This window comes from Vicia villosa, linkage group LG2 (genome assembly GCF_029867415.1).
Source record: "Vicia villosa cultivar HV-30 ecotype Madison, WI linkage group LG2, Vvil1.0, whole genome shotgun sequence".
NCBI classification, from domain to species: Eukaryota; Viridiplantae; Streptophyta; class Magnoliopsida; order Fabales; family Fabaceae; genus Vicia; species Vicia villosa.
In genome coordinates this window covers 14991528-15005693 of record NC_081181.1, presented here as the reverse complement: position 1 = coordinate 15005693, position 14166 = coordinate 14991528, and the positions used below count along the sequence as shown (strand labels likewise).

The 14166-nt window shown below is 37.7% G+C and overlaps 2 protein-coding genes across 2 annotated transcripts; both read left to right on the top strand.

Moving 5' to 3' along the window:
- The first annotated feature begins 656 nt into the window (after positions 1–656).
- Positions 657–6319, top strand: LOC131649312 (uncharacterized). The gene is made up of 2 exons (XM_058919078.1): positions 657–1064; positions 4791–6319. Exon 2 carries the CDS (start codon positions 4897–4899, stop codon positions 6190–6192), a length of 1296 nt encoding a protein of 431 aa, XP_058775061.1. The 5' UTR covers positions 657–1064; positions 4791–4896; the 3' UTR covers positions 6193–6319.
- A 6854-nt stretch (positions 6320–13173) lies between these two features.
- On the top strand, positions 13174–13848 carry LOC131648620 (uncharacterized). Its single transcript, XM_058918362.1, has one exon. The coding sequence runs from the start codon at positions 13174–13176 to the stop codon at positions 13846–13848; it is 675 nt and encodes a 224-aa protein (XP_058774345.1).
- Positions 13849–14166: the final 318 nt, after the last annotated feature.

Here is a 14166-nt window from a genome sequence, read left to right as displayed (position 1 = left end):
TAACTACGACGTATTCTAATTCTCGGGTCTATCAAGCTGGATGGCATCATTAACACTCTGCCTAGATGGCATCTTCAAGCCCATTTCCGATAAAAGTCCCTACGTCAGCTAGGGCAAATTCCTGGGTATTCTAGTGTTCAATCCTCTTCTACCTTCAGATTCCGACAGGCACACATGCCAGTCTACATCTTCAGGTATAAGAAGATTGAACAGGGGCAGCTGTCATACCCCAAAATTTGCCCTCATATATTTTAAAAAAAAGTTAGCTTATTTCGAATAAGTAACACAACCCAGCTGGTAAGAATTTGAGTATGAGGCAGGTAAGTATGAGGTCCTGAGTTCAGTAATATTAGTGAATTTATAATTTTGCTTTTAGAATAGCTTTACTATTATCATTTACACCTTATTATTATTAGATTGGATTTACACTATAATTATTTAATCATTATTATTAATTTTGTTTTTTATGTTATTATTAGATTAGGAGTAGTATTATTACTAACTATTATTATATTATTAGAAAAAAAATCAAAAAAAAAAGATGATGTCACGTTTTAGGTAGAAGAGTTTTTTTTTAGTTTAGTTTTTATTCTTACTCTTATTTTAGATAGATTTCATTAGTATTGTTATTATTATTTAAAAATACATAATAAAAATCTAAACACTCCAACCAAACCGTATGATCTCTCTCTCTCCATCATCATCATCTCAAAATCAAAACCAATCTTTTTCAAATCTTCCCCATCATATTGTAAGCTGCATAGGATCGAATCTTTTTCGGTTATAAATTATTCATTTTCCATTCAATCTTTCCTAATTGTATCAATCAAAAATTCAATGCTTTCACCCTAATTTCACACTATAAATAGCAAACGAATTTTACAAAGAAGGAGGAGGATGGCAGGCAAAAAAATTGGCACAAAAAGAACTCGGTCCAGACGTGAAAAATCGTGAAAAAAGGGGAGACGGGAGATCGAATTCTTGAACAATTGAAGCCATTCTAAGGATTCAGAAGGAATTTTCGACACTCTCTGAAGCAGATACAAGCATCACAGGCGTCTAAGGTATCGTGTATCGTCATCCTCACGTTTACGGTTTACTCGTCTTTTCGAATTTTTGATTACGGTGATTCACGAAGCATAAACTGTTTTTGATTACATGGTTGTGTTTATATCAATGCATATGATGTTTCTGGATTGGTTATGTGAAGTTTAAATGCAGGAAACACAGGTTGCCATTGTTAGGTTTGAAAGCTTTTAAATTGGGGCTTTGCAAACCGGACAAAATTAGACAAAACTAGGACCATAGCCATTATTAGGAGGCGAATCCGATTCGTTCTATGTATTTATCTTGGATTTATAGCATGTATTGTGGATTTTCAAAGATTGCAGGTTTGTAGCCACATACAAAAAGCGTGGCCTAAAGCTTAAGCTTCTGAAGAAAAACAGCTGGGAAGAAGAAGGCCAAGCGCATGTGTTTTTTTTATTTTTAATATCCGTTTTTTTTTTGTTTATGTTAATGTTGTTTGCGTTATCTTACAAGTCAACAACGTAGCGCAGTTGGTAGAAAGTTTCGCTGGTCATCCATAGGACTTGGGTTCGAACCCAGGTGTAGACAAGATTTTTTCCATGAATTATTTGTTAACGGATCCAGTGCTTTCCCTTGGTTCATATGCATGGTGCGCCCTCTCTCATCATCGGTTGGATCTTTCTTTGATCTCAATCTAAAGGCCGTGACGGCACCCCCACCATAGTCGTTCCAGGCTCAGCAGCACCAGATTCCAGCTAAGTATTTCTAAATTTTTTTTTTTATTTTTTCTTTTAATTACAAAATCCTTTCTTTTTATGTTTATATATATACTTTTTTTTATTTGTTTTTATTTTCATAAAAATTATATTTATTTTCTAAAAAACTCTTTTTATATAATAATAACATTTTATTTTATTTTATTTATTTCTTTAATATATTTGATTATTTATATTTATTTATTTATATACTTCATTTATTTATTTTAGTATCTTTAATATATTATATTTATTTTATTTTAATTCATAAAAATCATAAAAAATGTTTTTTGCCTGATTTTATTTTCTTCCTTCGATTTAAATAATTAGGTTGTAAAACCAATAATTAATTAAATCAATTGTGTTGCTTTATTCAATTTACGCCCGAATCAGGGTTTACGAGAATTAGCCCTACACTAAAAAAATGTTATTTTTCTATGCCTTTTCAGGGTTACTTTTCAAATGCCTTCCGACTACGCGCCTTCAAGATCCGAAGCTAAGTCTTTAATTTAATTATTATTTTAAAGTCTATTTTGTTTCCTTTTATTTTAAGGTTTGCCTTTTGAACTCTGCATACACTCATATCTATTTTTGCCTTTGCCTTTGCCATTTTTCAGGGTTAACCCCGCGGTTTCCTCCGACCGCCAACCATATCAGATCAAATTCAAAGCTAAGTGCCTATTTGTTTATTTATTTTAAATTTCTTTATCTTTTTATTTTTAAGGTTAGCTATGTTTGCCTCTGAACCGATAATGCACTCCCCCTTCTGTTTATTCTTTCTTTTCCACCTTTTCAGGGTTTGCCAACTGCCGAAGCTACGAGTTTGGTAACCCTAAAACCCTAACCTTGATATTTTTCTTTGTTTATTATTACTTATGTCAAACCCTATTAAGGGATCCGCTGGTTACAATTTCCCTCCCCCATATTTGTTAATTATTTCTGTTAAACTGCGTGGTTAGTAATCTAGGGAGTGTAACCTCGAATCGAACATAGAATCACTAATTTTACAAGATAATATACTTGAATATAATCACGTGATTGGTGCACACACGCACACTCTTGGGTAACCTCTCTGTTGCCTTGTTGCCTGTTGCCTTGTTGCCTTGTATTTTTTTGCAGAATAGTCAGTCCCTCGAATACGAGGATACCTCAGCCATGTTGCCTCGATTAAAGGTCATGGTCCCTAATGATGCTGCCTTCGATACACTAACATGACCTCGACCCTCGGAAGTTGCCTACGGAAAAGGCTGAGGTATCTTCTGGTTGCCTACGAAAGGCTATTCTGATCCTTCCCCTTAGACTACCTGTCTCTCTATGGCATGGGTCAGTCTTTGAGCGGATGATAATTCGATGACCCTTCTACCTCCAAACGAAAGGCTTCCTGCCCTCTTATGGCAAGGATAGACCCTTTCATTCTGAAAGGCTAAAAAGAGACCTATCATCTGAGTTTAAGGTAGTTGCCCCTAATTGCCTTGCCATGCTCTATTTTCTATATTCTTTCTCAAAATTCTTCAAAAAACTGGCTACGCTCATTTACGAGCTAAAGTCCATTTTTTCCTCTTTCATCTACATTTTCTGAAAACGAGCAAGCAAAGCAATTAAGAGCCCATGGAAAACCATGGATGCAAAGGGTGCCTTACACCTTCCCTTTGCATAAATTACCCCCGAACTTAGATTTCTTTAAAAGGTTTTTTTCTGTTTCTTTTAGCCTTTCTGAATTTGTTTGGATAAAATAAAAGTCGGTGGCGACTCATGCTTAACCGCGACATTTTCGATCGATAAAAGTCAGTTCACCGTATTACAGAACTGGCGACTCTGCTGGGGAATTTTCTTATAAAAGAGGGGTTACCTTAAAAGTTTAGGATCACTTAATTGTATTCTATAGTTTGCTTTGCTTGCTTTACTTTTCAGGGCTGTTTTGGGAAATAACTGAAGGACGAATCCTACACCCGGATTCAAGTACATCTAAGATAGGAAGTGGCATAGTCATGGCGACCTCCTTCATGTATGTGGAGGATTGGTCAATATGAGAGTTCACGCTTAAGTTAGGCCTCTATGGGTGTTTGCATGCTTCTCTTGTATGAGGGAGGTTCGTGCGGATGTCCGTGGGTGAGTCGGAGCTTAAGGACCTTTAGTAACCTTTAACCCATCCTGACTTTTAGGAACGTAGTGGGGGGACTACTCTTGATGTATGTTAAGAGCATAGTCGCTACCCGATACTACAACTCAGATAGGCCTTTTCTCAAAGTATCATTGCATGTGTATGTATCATGTTCGAGGGTGCTTTAGAGGGGCTGACAATTCTGGGTAACTCGGTAGAACCCGTTGCTGAAATCTCCTTATCCATAGAAATACCCTTGGGAAGGACACCTGATCAGACTCCATACAAGCCTTAAGCCAAAAATTGTGTGACTTGTGTGACTTGTGTGACTTGCGTGACTTGTTTGTGTTTGCTACTAACCTTCGTTTCCTCGCAGGTTTTGTTGAAAGGACTTGTTTGTCCTTACTATTTCACACTATGCCTAATGAATTGCATTCGCATAACATCATGACATCATGAAATCATAAGCATAACATGATTAACTAACCCTTTCAAGGATCTTGGGAATTTAGGGCGCACAATTTCAGGTGCTCTTATCAAGGACCGAATTCCTAATCAAGGGGCAGGAGGATTTATTTTCCTCTGGCCACATACCTTCCAATCCAGAGACTCAGTGTCTACCTAGGGGCAAGAGGATTTATTTTCCTCTAGCCATGTACCTTCAAATTCTAAAGTATCCCCGAATCAGAGGCGATGACCCACTCGATATGGTGAGCATGATTCTAAAGGAAGGACGTTCCAAGACGACAGTCCAAATTCTTCAGACATAGCTGTGTTTGATTCAATGTCTAAACGTCGCAAGCTAAATTCCTAAAGATCCTTGAAAATATTGCATTTGCATTCATAACATCGCATGACAGGTTTCTTACAATAGATCTCTCATCCGACCTCGCTGTTTATTTCAGCAAGAAAATGGATCTCGAACAATCTGTCAAGAATCTCCAAGCTTAAAACACTGAGTTCCAAGCCTTGATTCTGAATTTGTCCAAGGGGCAAGAAGAGCTGAAAACCATGCTGACTAAAAAGAAGAAGAAGAAGGGTAAGAAGACTCAGGTGAAAAAGCTTAGACCGATCTTGCAACTCAGGGATGCCGAAGCCTCTGAAGACAGTGACGCGGACGAGCAAGATGATGATGCTAGTGTCAAGACTGATGTAAAAAGTAACCATGATTCTGCCAAGCCCTCTGAAGAAGAAGAGGACCATTACCATGAGGATGAACATCCAGACGACAAATACAAGCTGCTTGAAGAACGTATGAAAGCCGTGGAAATTCAGAAGGTACCTGGGCTGGATTTTGAAGAGCTTGGACTCGTTCCTGGGGTCGTTATTCCTCCAAAATTCAAAACTCCCGCCTTTGCTAAGTATGATGGAGTCTCCTGTCCTAAACTACACTTGAGGTCTTATGTAAGGAAGATTCAACCTCATACTGCTGATAAGAAGCTCTGGATCCACTTTTTCCAAGAGAGCTTATCTGGAACTCAGCTCGAATGGTACTATCAACTGGAAAGTACCAACATCCGTACCTGGGAAGATTTGGTTGTTGCTTTTTATCAGCAATACCAATACAACGCTGACCTCGCGCCAACTCGCATGCAACTACAAAGCATGTCTATGGGATCCGAGGAAAGTTTCAAGGAGTATGCTCAAAAATTGAGAGATCTAGCTGGAAGAGTCAAACCCTCCTTAGCTGACAGAGAATTGGTCGATATGTTTATGAGTACACTGACTGGTCCTTTCTATAGTCATTTGCTGGGAAGTTCATCATTTGGATTCACTGAACTCATACTGATTGGGGAACGTGTCGAGAGTGGTATTCGAAGTGGTAAGATTCAAGTGGCTACATCCTCAAGTACTACAAAGAAGCATTTCAATGGGAGGTCAGATTCCAATGCTGTGTATGGGCAGAAAAGGAGAAATCATGACCAATCTATTGGGGCAGTTCTGAGCTCCACACTGGCGCCTCAACAAGGTCGTCAAAACAAACAAGATACACCCAGACGTCAATTCACAAAGATCAATATGTCGCTAGCTCAAGCCTTACAACATCTGCTAAAGGCAAATTTGATCACTCTGAGGGATTCTCCTAAGAATCCTAACACCTCTGCTCCTAGTTACAAGCCCAATGCAAGGTGCGCATATCATTCTAACAGTCTTGGACATGACACAGAGAATTGTTGGCCGTTGAAGAATAAGATCCAAGATATGATCGACGCTGGTGAAATTGAGTTCGACCCTCCTGCAACTCCTAATGTGATCACTGCTCCCATGCCTAATCACAACAAGATTGCTAATGATGTGGATGGCTAGAAAGATAGACTTTTAGATCATTAGATTTACTTTCATTTGCAATTTCTTTCCTGTTTGTTTAAACATTTGACTTATGATAGACGTTATTTGCTTTAATAATCATCATCAGTGCATTGCACGTGTTTTGTCTTGAATAAATTATTTCGCTATCACTCATTTTCAATTATGTCTTTACTTTACATGTGTTTTGTGATATTCAACTCCTGCTAAGCCGTAAGCCTTCAAAGGGAGGATGACGAAAATAATACCGCAACCTCATACAGTATGGTTTTGAGCGGACTATGTTGACGATGTACAGACATTGTTTCAATTCCCGAACAGTGGAGATATAAGGATGTTAATCCCTCGTCAACCCCTTTTGAGCCTAAGAAGTAGAAGTTTCTTTCTTGAACAAATTAAAACCCTTGATCATAACCTGGGGCAGGGTAGTTCTCAGTTAATTTGGTTGTGCGTTCTATTTTAAGAGAATCGTTCGGTACACTTTTCAATAAAGGTTTCAATCTCAAGAGTTCATCCGCACACATCAAAGAAGTGTTGGAGATGTCAATCAAAAGCCAACGATGGTTCATTAATCATTAAGCAAGGCAGTCAATATCTTTTAAAAACAAAAATGATGAAAAAAAACACATATACAAAGAAAAGCCTGCTAAGTCAAAAATAAAAAAGAATACTTAGGCAAAAATCAAGGCATCCCGCTGACTGTAAGCTCAAAATAGACAGTTCAGGCAAAAGTTAGGGATATCAAAAGATGAAAAAAAGAGATGTCAATAAATTCCTGAACAACACAATGTTGTGACTACCAAAAGGAAGAAGTGACTGCCATCTCAAAAGTTCTCTTTGCTTGTGAACCATCATCATTATCAAAGGTGCAAATCCAAAAGTCTCTTGGAACCTGAATGCATAAGTGGAATTAACTGAGCTTAGGACCGAAGATCATCACGAAGAGGGGTGGGTACAATCAAATTTTGAGCCTTTATCCTTTGTTTCTTAAACCGTGAACCAAGCCACGTTACAACCCTTGAAAGTCCTAATTGAAGCATGGTTAGTTCGAAAGCATATTGTCACAACAAGGGTATCCTGACTCCTTAAGGTTTACTACAAATGTTAAGTTGATATCCTGTTTTTTACAAACATCGTGTTTTTATAAATATCATGATTTTACATCTCCAATTTTAATGTTTTTCAAAAAACTCAAGACAGACGTATGCATTGCATCTCATGAATTCATTATTAAACAAATTTTGCTACATAATTTCAAATGTTAGCATCAGAATGAATTTGCACAGGGTATGGCTAATGATTCAAAGTTATCCCGACCAACACAGATTACTCCAAGAAGCCATGTCTCTTACGTATACAAGGGGCATGACATGTTTTGTCCAATCAATCTGGGGCAATCAAGTCAAGACTCCGAGAACCTCTCATGGATGCTCGAACAATCAGGGGCATGCATCCAAGTATATCTAAAGCTACTCCCTAATCAACGTGAGACATTGTCATGAGCCTACGATTACTGGGGGCATATCGCCCATAGTGCACATCTCATAAAGTCCTCGCGAGGCGAATCTTTCCAAAGTTCCTACTAACTGGGGCAAATCTATGCAAGTCCAGTTTGACATCTTTATCAAATATTCAGTGGCGTGTCCTAATCAAATCCAGGAATGGTAGTTACTATAATACTGGGGGCAAATTTCACACCCCCACAGAGTAATCATCTTCAAATACTCTCGTCCCGACAAAGACATGGCTCCCCAACAGAGTTTACATCTTCAACACTACCAGTTCTCCAACACTTCGCTCTTCTCCAACATGGTTTACTAATATCTTTTCTCCCCAATCAGGGTACATCAAGTTACTGATCATCCCCGAGCAGAAATCATACATCCCTAGCTAAGCATCTCCAAGACAAGATCAAACATCAAAATCACAACGATACATAGATTTATTTTCTCAAAACACTCCAAATAGCATCAGTCATACATCATATATTCATACATTGCATACATTACCTCATAATAAATTCGTACATAACATACAAGTTTCTCATTTATTTTGAGAGACTCGTCACATAAATACATGCATCATGGCATTGCATGCTGCTAACTTTGTCTTTCAGGTAAGTTCCCAAGCAGACAAATATCATCAACAAATTAATCTTAATCAGATATACATTCCGGAAGCTCGAACCCCGGACATTATGAAAATTCCAATCAGATGCACATTCTGGAAGCATGACCCCCAGACTTCTGAAACATTCTTATCAGATATACATTCCGGAAGCTCGAACCCCAGACATTCTGAAAATTCCAATCAGATGCACATTCTGGAAGCATGACCCCCAGACTTCTGAAACATTCTTATCAGATATACATTCCGGAAGCTCGAACCCCGGACATTTTGAAAATTCCAATCAGATGCACATTCTGGAAGCATGACCCCCAGACTTCTGAAACATTCTTATCAGATATACATTCCGGAAGCTCGAACCCCGGATATTCTGAAAATTCCAATCAGATGCACATTCTGGAAGCATGACCCCCAGACTTCTGAAACATTCTTATAACTCTCATCTTTTGACACTCATTCAAGACACAATTCAAAAACAATCCAATATCTAATTCAGTTACTACGACCGGTGCTGACACGACCAATCTCCAACAAATACTTCTCAGTGGATTCAGTCTAACGTACGACACATCCTAAGTATATTCTTCAGATACGGTCTAACTACGACGTATTCTAATTCTCGGGTCTATCAAGCTGGATGGCATCATTAACACTCTGCCTAGATGGCATCTTCAAGCCCATTTCCGATAAAAGTCCCTACGTCAGCTAGGGCAAATTCCTGGGTATTCTAGTGTTCAATCCTCTTCTACCTTCAGATTCCGACAGGCACACATGCCAGTCTACATCTTCAGGTATAAGAAGATTGAACAGGGGCAGCTGTCATACCCCAAAATTTGCCCTCATATATTAAAAAAAAAGTTAGCTTATTTCGAATAAGTAACACAACCCAGCTGGTAAGAATTTGAGTATGAGGCAGGTAAGTATGAGGTCCTGAGTTCAGTAATATTAGTGAATTTATAATTTTACTTTTAGAATAGCTTTACTATTATCATTTACACCTTATTATTATTAGATTGGATTTACACTATAATTATTTAATCATTATTATTAATTTTGTTTTTTATGTTATTATTAGATTAGGAGTAGTATTATTACTAACTATTATTATATTATTAGAAAAAAAATCAAAAAAAAAAGATGATGTCACGTTTTAGGTAGAAGAGTTTTTTTTTTAGTTTAGTTTTTATTCTTACTCTTATTTTAGATAGATTTCATTAGTATTGTTATTATTATTTAAAAATACATAATAAAAATCTAAACACTCCAACCAAACCGTATGATCTCTCTCTCTCTCTCCATCATCATCATCCCAAAATCAAAACCAATCTTTTTCAAATCTTCCCCATTATATTGTAAGCTGCATAGGATCGAATCTTTTTCGGTTATAAATTATTGATTTTCCATTCAATCTTTCCTAATTGTATCAATCAAAAATTCAATGCTTTCACCCTAATTTCACACTATAAATAGCAAACGAATTTTACAAAGAAGGAGGAGGATGGCAGGCAAAAAAATTGGCACAAAAAGAACTCGGTCCAGACGTGAAAAATCGTGAAAAAAGGGGAGACGGGAGATCGAATTCTTGAACAATTGAAGCCATTCTAAGGATTCAGAAGGAATTTTCGACACTCTCTGAAGCAGATACAAGCATCGCAGGCGTCTAAGGTATCGTGTATCGTCATCCTCACGTTTATGGTTTACTCGTCTTTTCGAATTTTCGATTACGGTGATTCACGAAGCATAAACTGTTTTTGATTACATGGTTGTGTTTATATCAATGCATATGATGTTTCTGGATTGGTTATGTGAAGTTTAAATGCAGGAAACACAGGTTGCCATTGTTAGGTTTGAAAGCTTTTAAATTGGGGCTTTGCAAACCGGACAAAATTAGACAAAACTAGGACCATAGCCATTATTAGGAGGCGAATCCGATTCGTTCTATGTATTTATCTTGGATTTATAGCATGTATTGTGGATTTTCAAAGATTGCAGGTTTGTAGCCACATACAAAAAGCGTGGCCTAAAGCTTGAGCTTCTGAAGAAAAACAGCGGGGAAGAAGAAGGCCAAGCGCATGTGTTTTTTTAATTTTTAATATCCGTTTTTTTGTTTATGTTAATGTTGTTTGCGTTATCTTACAAGTCAACAACGTAGCGCAGTTGGTAGAAAGTTTCGCTGGTCATCCATAGGACTTGGGTTCGAACCCAGGTGTAGGCAAGATTTTTTCCATGAATTATTTGTTAACGGATCCAGTGCTTTCCCTTGGTTCATATGCATGGTGCGCCCTCTCTCATCATCGGTTGGATCTTTCTTTGATCTCAATCTAAAGGCCGTGACGGCACCCCCACCATAGTCGTTCCAGGCTCAGCAGCACCAGATTCCAGCTAAGTATTTCTAAATTTTTTTTTTCTTTTAATTACATAATCCTTTCTTTTTATGTTTATATATATATACTTTTTTTATTTGTTTTTATTTTCATAAAAATTATATTTATTTTCTAAAAAACTCTTTTTATATAATAATAACATTTTATTTTATTTTATTTATTTCTTTAATATATTTGATTATTTATATTTATTTATTTATATACTTCATTTATTTATTTTAGTATCTTTAATATATTATATTTATTTTATTTTAATTCATAAAAATCATAAAAAATGTTTTTTGCCTGATTTTATTTTCTTCCTTCGATTTAAATAATTAGGTTGTAAAACCAATAATTAATTAAATCAATTGTGTTGCTTTATTCAATTTACGCCCGAATCAGGGTTTACGAGAATTAGCCCTACACTAAAAAAATATTATTTTTCTATGCCTTTTCAGGGTTACTTTTCAAATGCCTTCCCACTACGCGCCTTCAAGATCCGAAGCTAAGTCTTTAATTTAATTATTATTTTAAAGTCTATTTTGTTTCCTTTTATTTTAAGGTTTGCCTTTTGAACTCTGCATACACTCATATCTATTTTTGCCTTTGCCTTTGCCATTTTTCAGGGTTAACCCCGCGGTTTCCTCCGACCGCCAACCATATCAGATCAAATTCAAAGCTAAGTGCCTATTTGTTTATTTATTTTAAATTTCTTTATCTTTTTATTTTTAAGGTTAGCTATGTTTGCCTCTGAACCGATAATGCACTCCCCCTTCTGTTTATTCTTTCTTTTCCACCTTTTCAGGGTTTGCCAACTGCCGAAGCTACGAGTTTGGTAACCCTAAAACCCTAACCTTGATATTTTTCTTTGTTTATTATTACTTATGTCAAACCCTATTAAGGGATCCGCTGGTTACAATTTCCCTCCCCCATATTTGTTAATTATTTCTGTTAAACTGCGTGGTTAGTAATCTAGGGAGTGTAACCTCGAATCGAACATAGAATCACTAATTTTACAAGATAATATACTTGAATATAATCATGTGATTGGTGCACACACGCACACTCTTGGGTAACCTCTCTGTTGCCTTGTTGCCTGTTGCCTTGTTGCCTTGTATTTTTTTGCAGAATAGTCAGTCCCTCGAATACGAGGATACCTCAGCCATGTTGCCTCGATTAAAGGTCATGGTCCCTAATGATGCTGCCTTCGATACACTAACATGACCTCGACCCTCGGAAGTTGCCTACGGAAAAGGCTGAGGTATCTTCTGGTTGCCTACGAAAGGCTATTCTGATCCTTCCCCTTAGACTACCTGTCTCTCTATGGCATGGGTCAGTCTTTGAGCGGATGATAATTCGATGACCCTTCTACCTCCAAACGAAAGGCTTCCTGCCCTCTTATGGCAAGGATAGACCCTTTCATTCTGAAAGGCTAAAAAGAGACCTATCATCTGAGTTTAAGGTAGTTGCCCCTAATTGCCTTGCCATGCTCTATTTTCTATATTCTTTCTCAAAATTCTTCAAAAAACTGGCTACGCTCATTTACGAGCTAAAGTCCATTTTTTCCTCTTTCATCTACATTTTCTGAAAACGAGCAAGCAAAGCAATTAAGAGCCCATGGAAAACCATGGATGCAAAGGGTGCCTTACACCTTCCCTTTGCATAAATTACCCCCGAACTTAGATTTCTTTAAAAGGTTTTTTTCTGTTTCTTTTAGCCTTTCTGAATTTGTTTGGATAAAATAAAAGTCGGTGGCGACTCATGCTTAACCGCGACATTTTCGATCGATAAAAGTCAGTTCACCGTATTACAAACCTAAAGTATGGCAAAAGAAACAAGCAGATCATGCTATAGGGAACAGTACAAGAGAGGCAGAGGTAGTGAAAATTACACTTGAGACAGTGGTTGAGGAGGCTGATCCAAAGGTTGCTGCACCATCTAATAATATACCAGAAGAGGATTGGACTCAAGTTTGCTCGAGCAGAACAGACAAGGCTAAGGAGAAGATTATCTTTACTCCTCCAAATGACATGATTGTTAAGAATGTGTTCACCCCTTTAGGAATTGGAAATATTCTAGGAGGGGGAAGAAATACTTGTCAATGATTACTACTTGGAATGTTAGGGGCATGAATAAAGAAGCAAAGCATAGAGAGGTAAGCTCCTTCCTCCATACTATCCAGGTTCCCATAGTCGCTTTGCTTGAGACTAGAATTAAACATGTTAATGCTAACAAGATTAGGATGAGATTGGGTAATAATTGGTCTTACATAGATAACTACTCCCATCACCACAATGGGCGGATCTGGTTATTATGGAAGCACCATGAAGTTGGAATAAACCTTCTGCAGGTAGAGGAACAATTCATTCATGTTGAAGTTTTGGATTTGAGTAAATGTGTTCAATACCTGGCCACCATAGTCTATGCCTTGAACCAGCTTGATAGGAGGCATGCCCTGTGAGATCAAATTGACTGTTTAGGGAAGAATATGAGGATGCCCTGGATTGTGATAGGGGACTACAACAACATGCTAACTTGCCAGGACAGAATAGGAGGGAATCCGGTAGCTGTGACTGAGTACAAAGAGCTGGAGGATATGATTCATAGGAATGGATTGTTTGAAGCTCCTTCTAGGGGTTGCCACTTTACATGGTCCAACAAACAGTCTGCGGGGACTATTTACTCCTGGATTGATAGAATCATAGGGAATGGTTTGTGGTTCCAGGCCTTTCCGGATGCTATAGTTGAGGTGCTTCCACCTGGTATTTCGGATCACTCCCCTATTAGGGTTAGCTGCCTGGCCCCTCAGGGTAGGAGAAAAGTGTTGTTCAAGTTTTTAAACTGTGTCACTAAAAAAGAGGGATTCCAGGATATTGTGAGACAAAGCTGGAATGTGAGGGTTCAGGGGAATGCCATGCATCGCTTGTGGATCAAGTTAAAGAGACTGCAAAACCCTTTAAGGCCTCTCTATAAAAGCTTCACTAATATCCAGGTGCAGATCCATCAAGCTAGACATGATCTGACTGAGGCTCACCGTGTGTTAAAAAATGATTTATTTGACTGTGGTGCTATGGAGCAGGTGAAGAGTTGTACAAATAAATTCTTGAACTTCACCAATTGGAGGAGGATATTCTCAAGCAAAAAGCCAAGATTGATTGGTTAAGATTAGGGGATGGAAACAACTCCTTTTTCCATAACTCCATCAAAGACAAGAACAAAATGAACAGAATGGTGCATCTTACCTCTCTGGGAGGAGTCTCTCTTAGTAGCAGGGAGGATATTGCAAATGAGATTTTGGGTTTTTACACCACTCTGGTAGAAACAGCATCTGGAAACCTTCAAGGTATTGACAAGACTTGTATTATGAGTGGTAAGCTGTTGGCTAGAGAGGAATCCCTTGAACTGATCAAACCAGTTTCTGAGCAAGAAATATGGGAAGCCTTGGAGGGTATAGGTAACAATAAAGCCCCTGGTATTGATG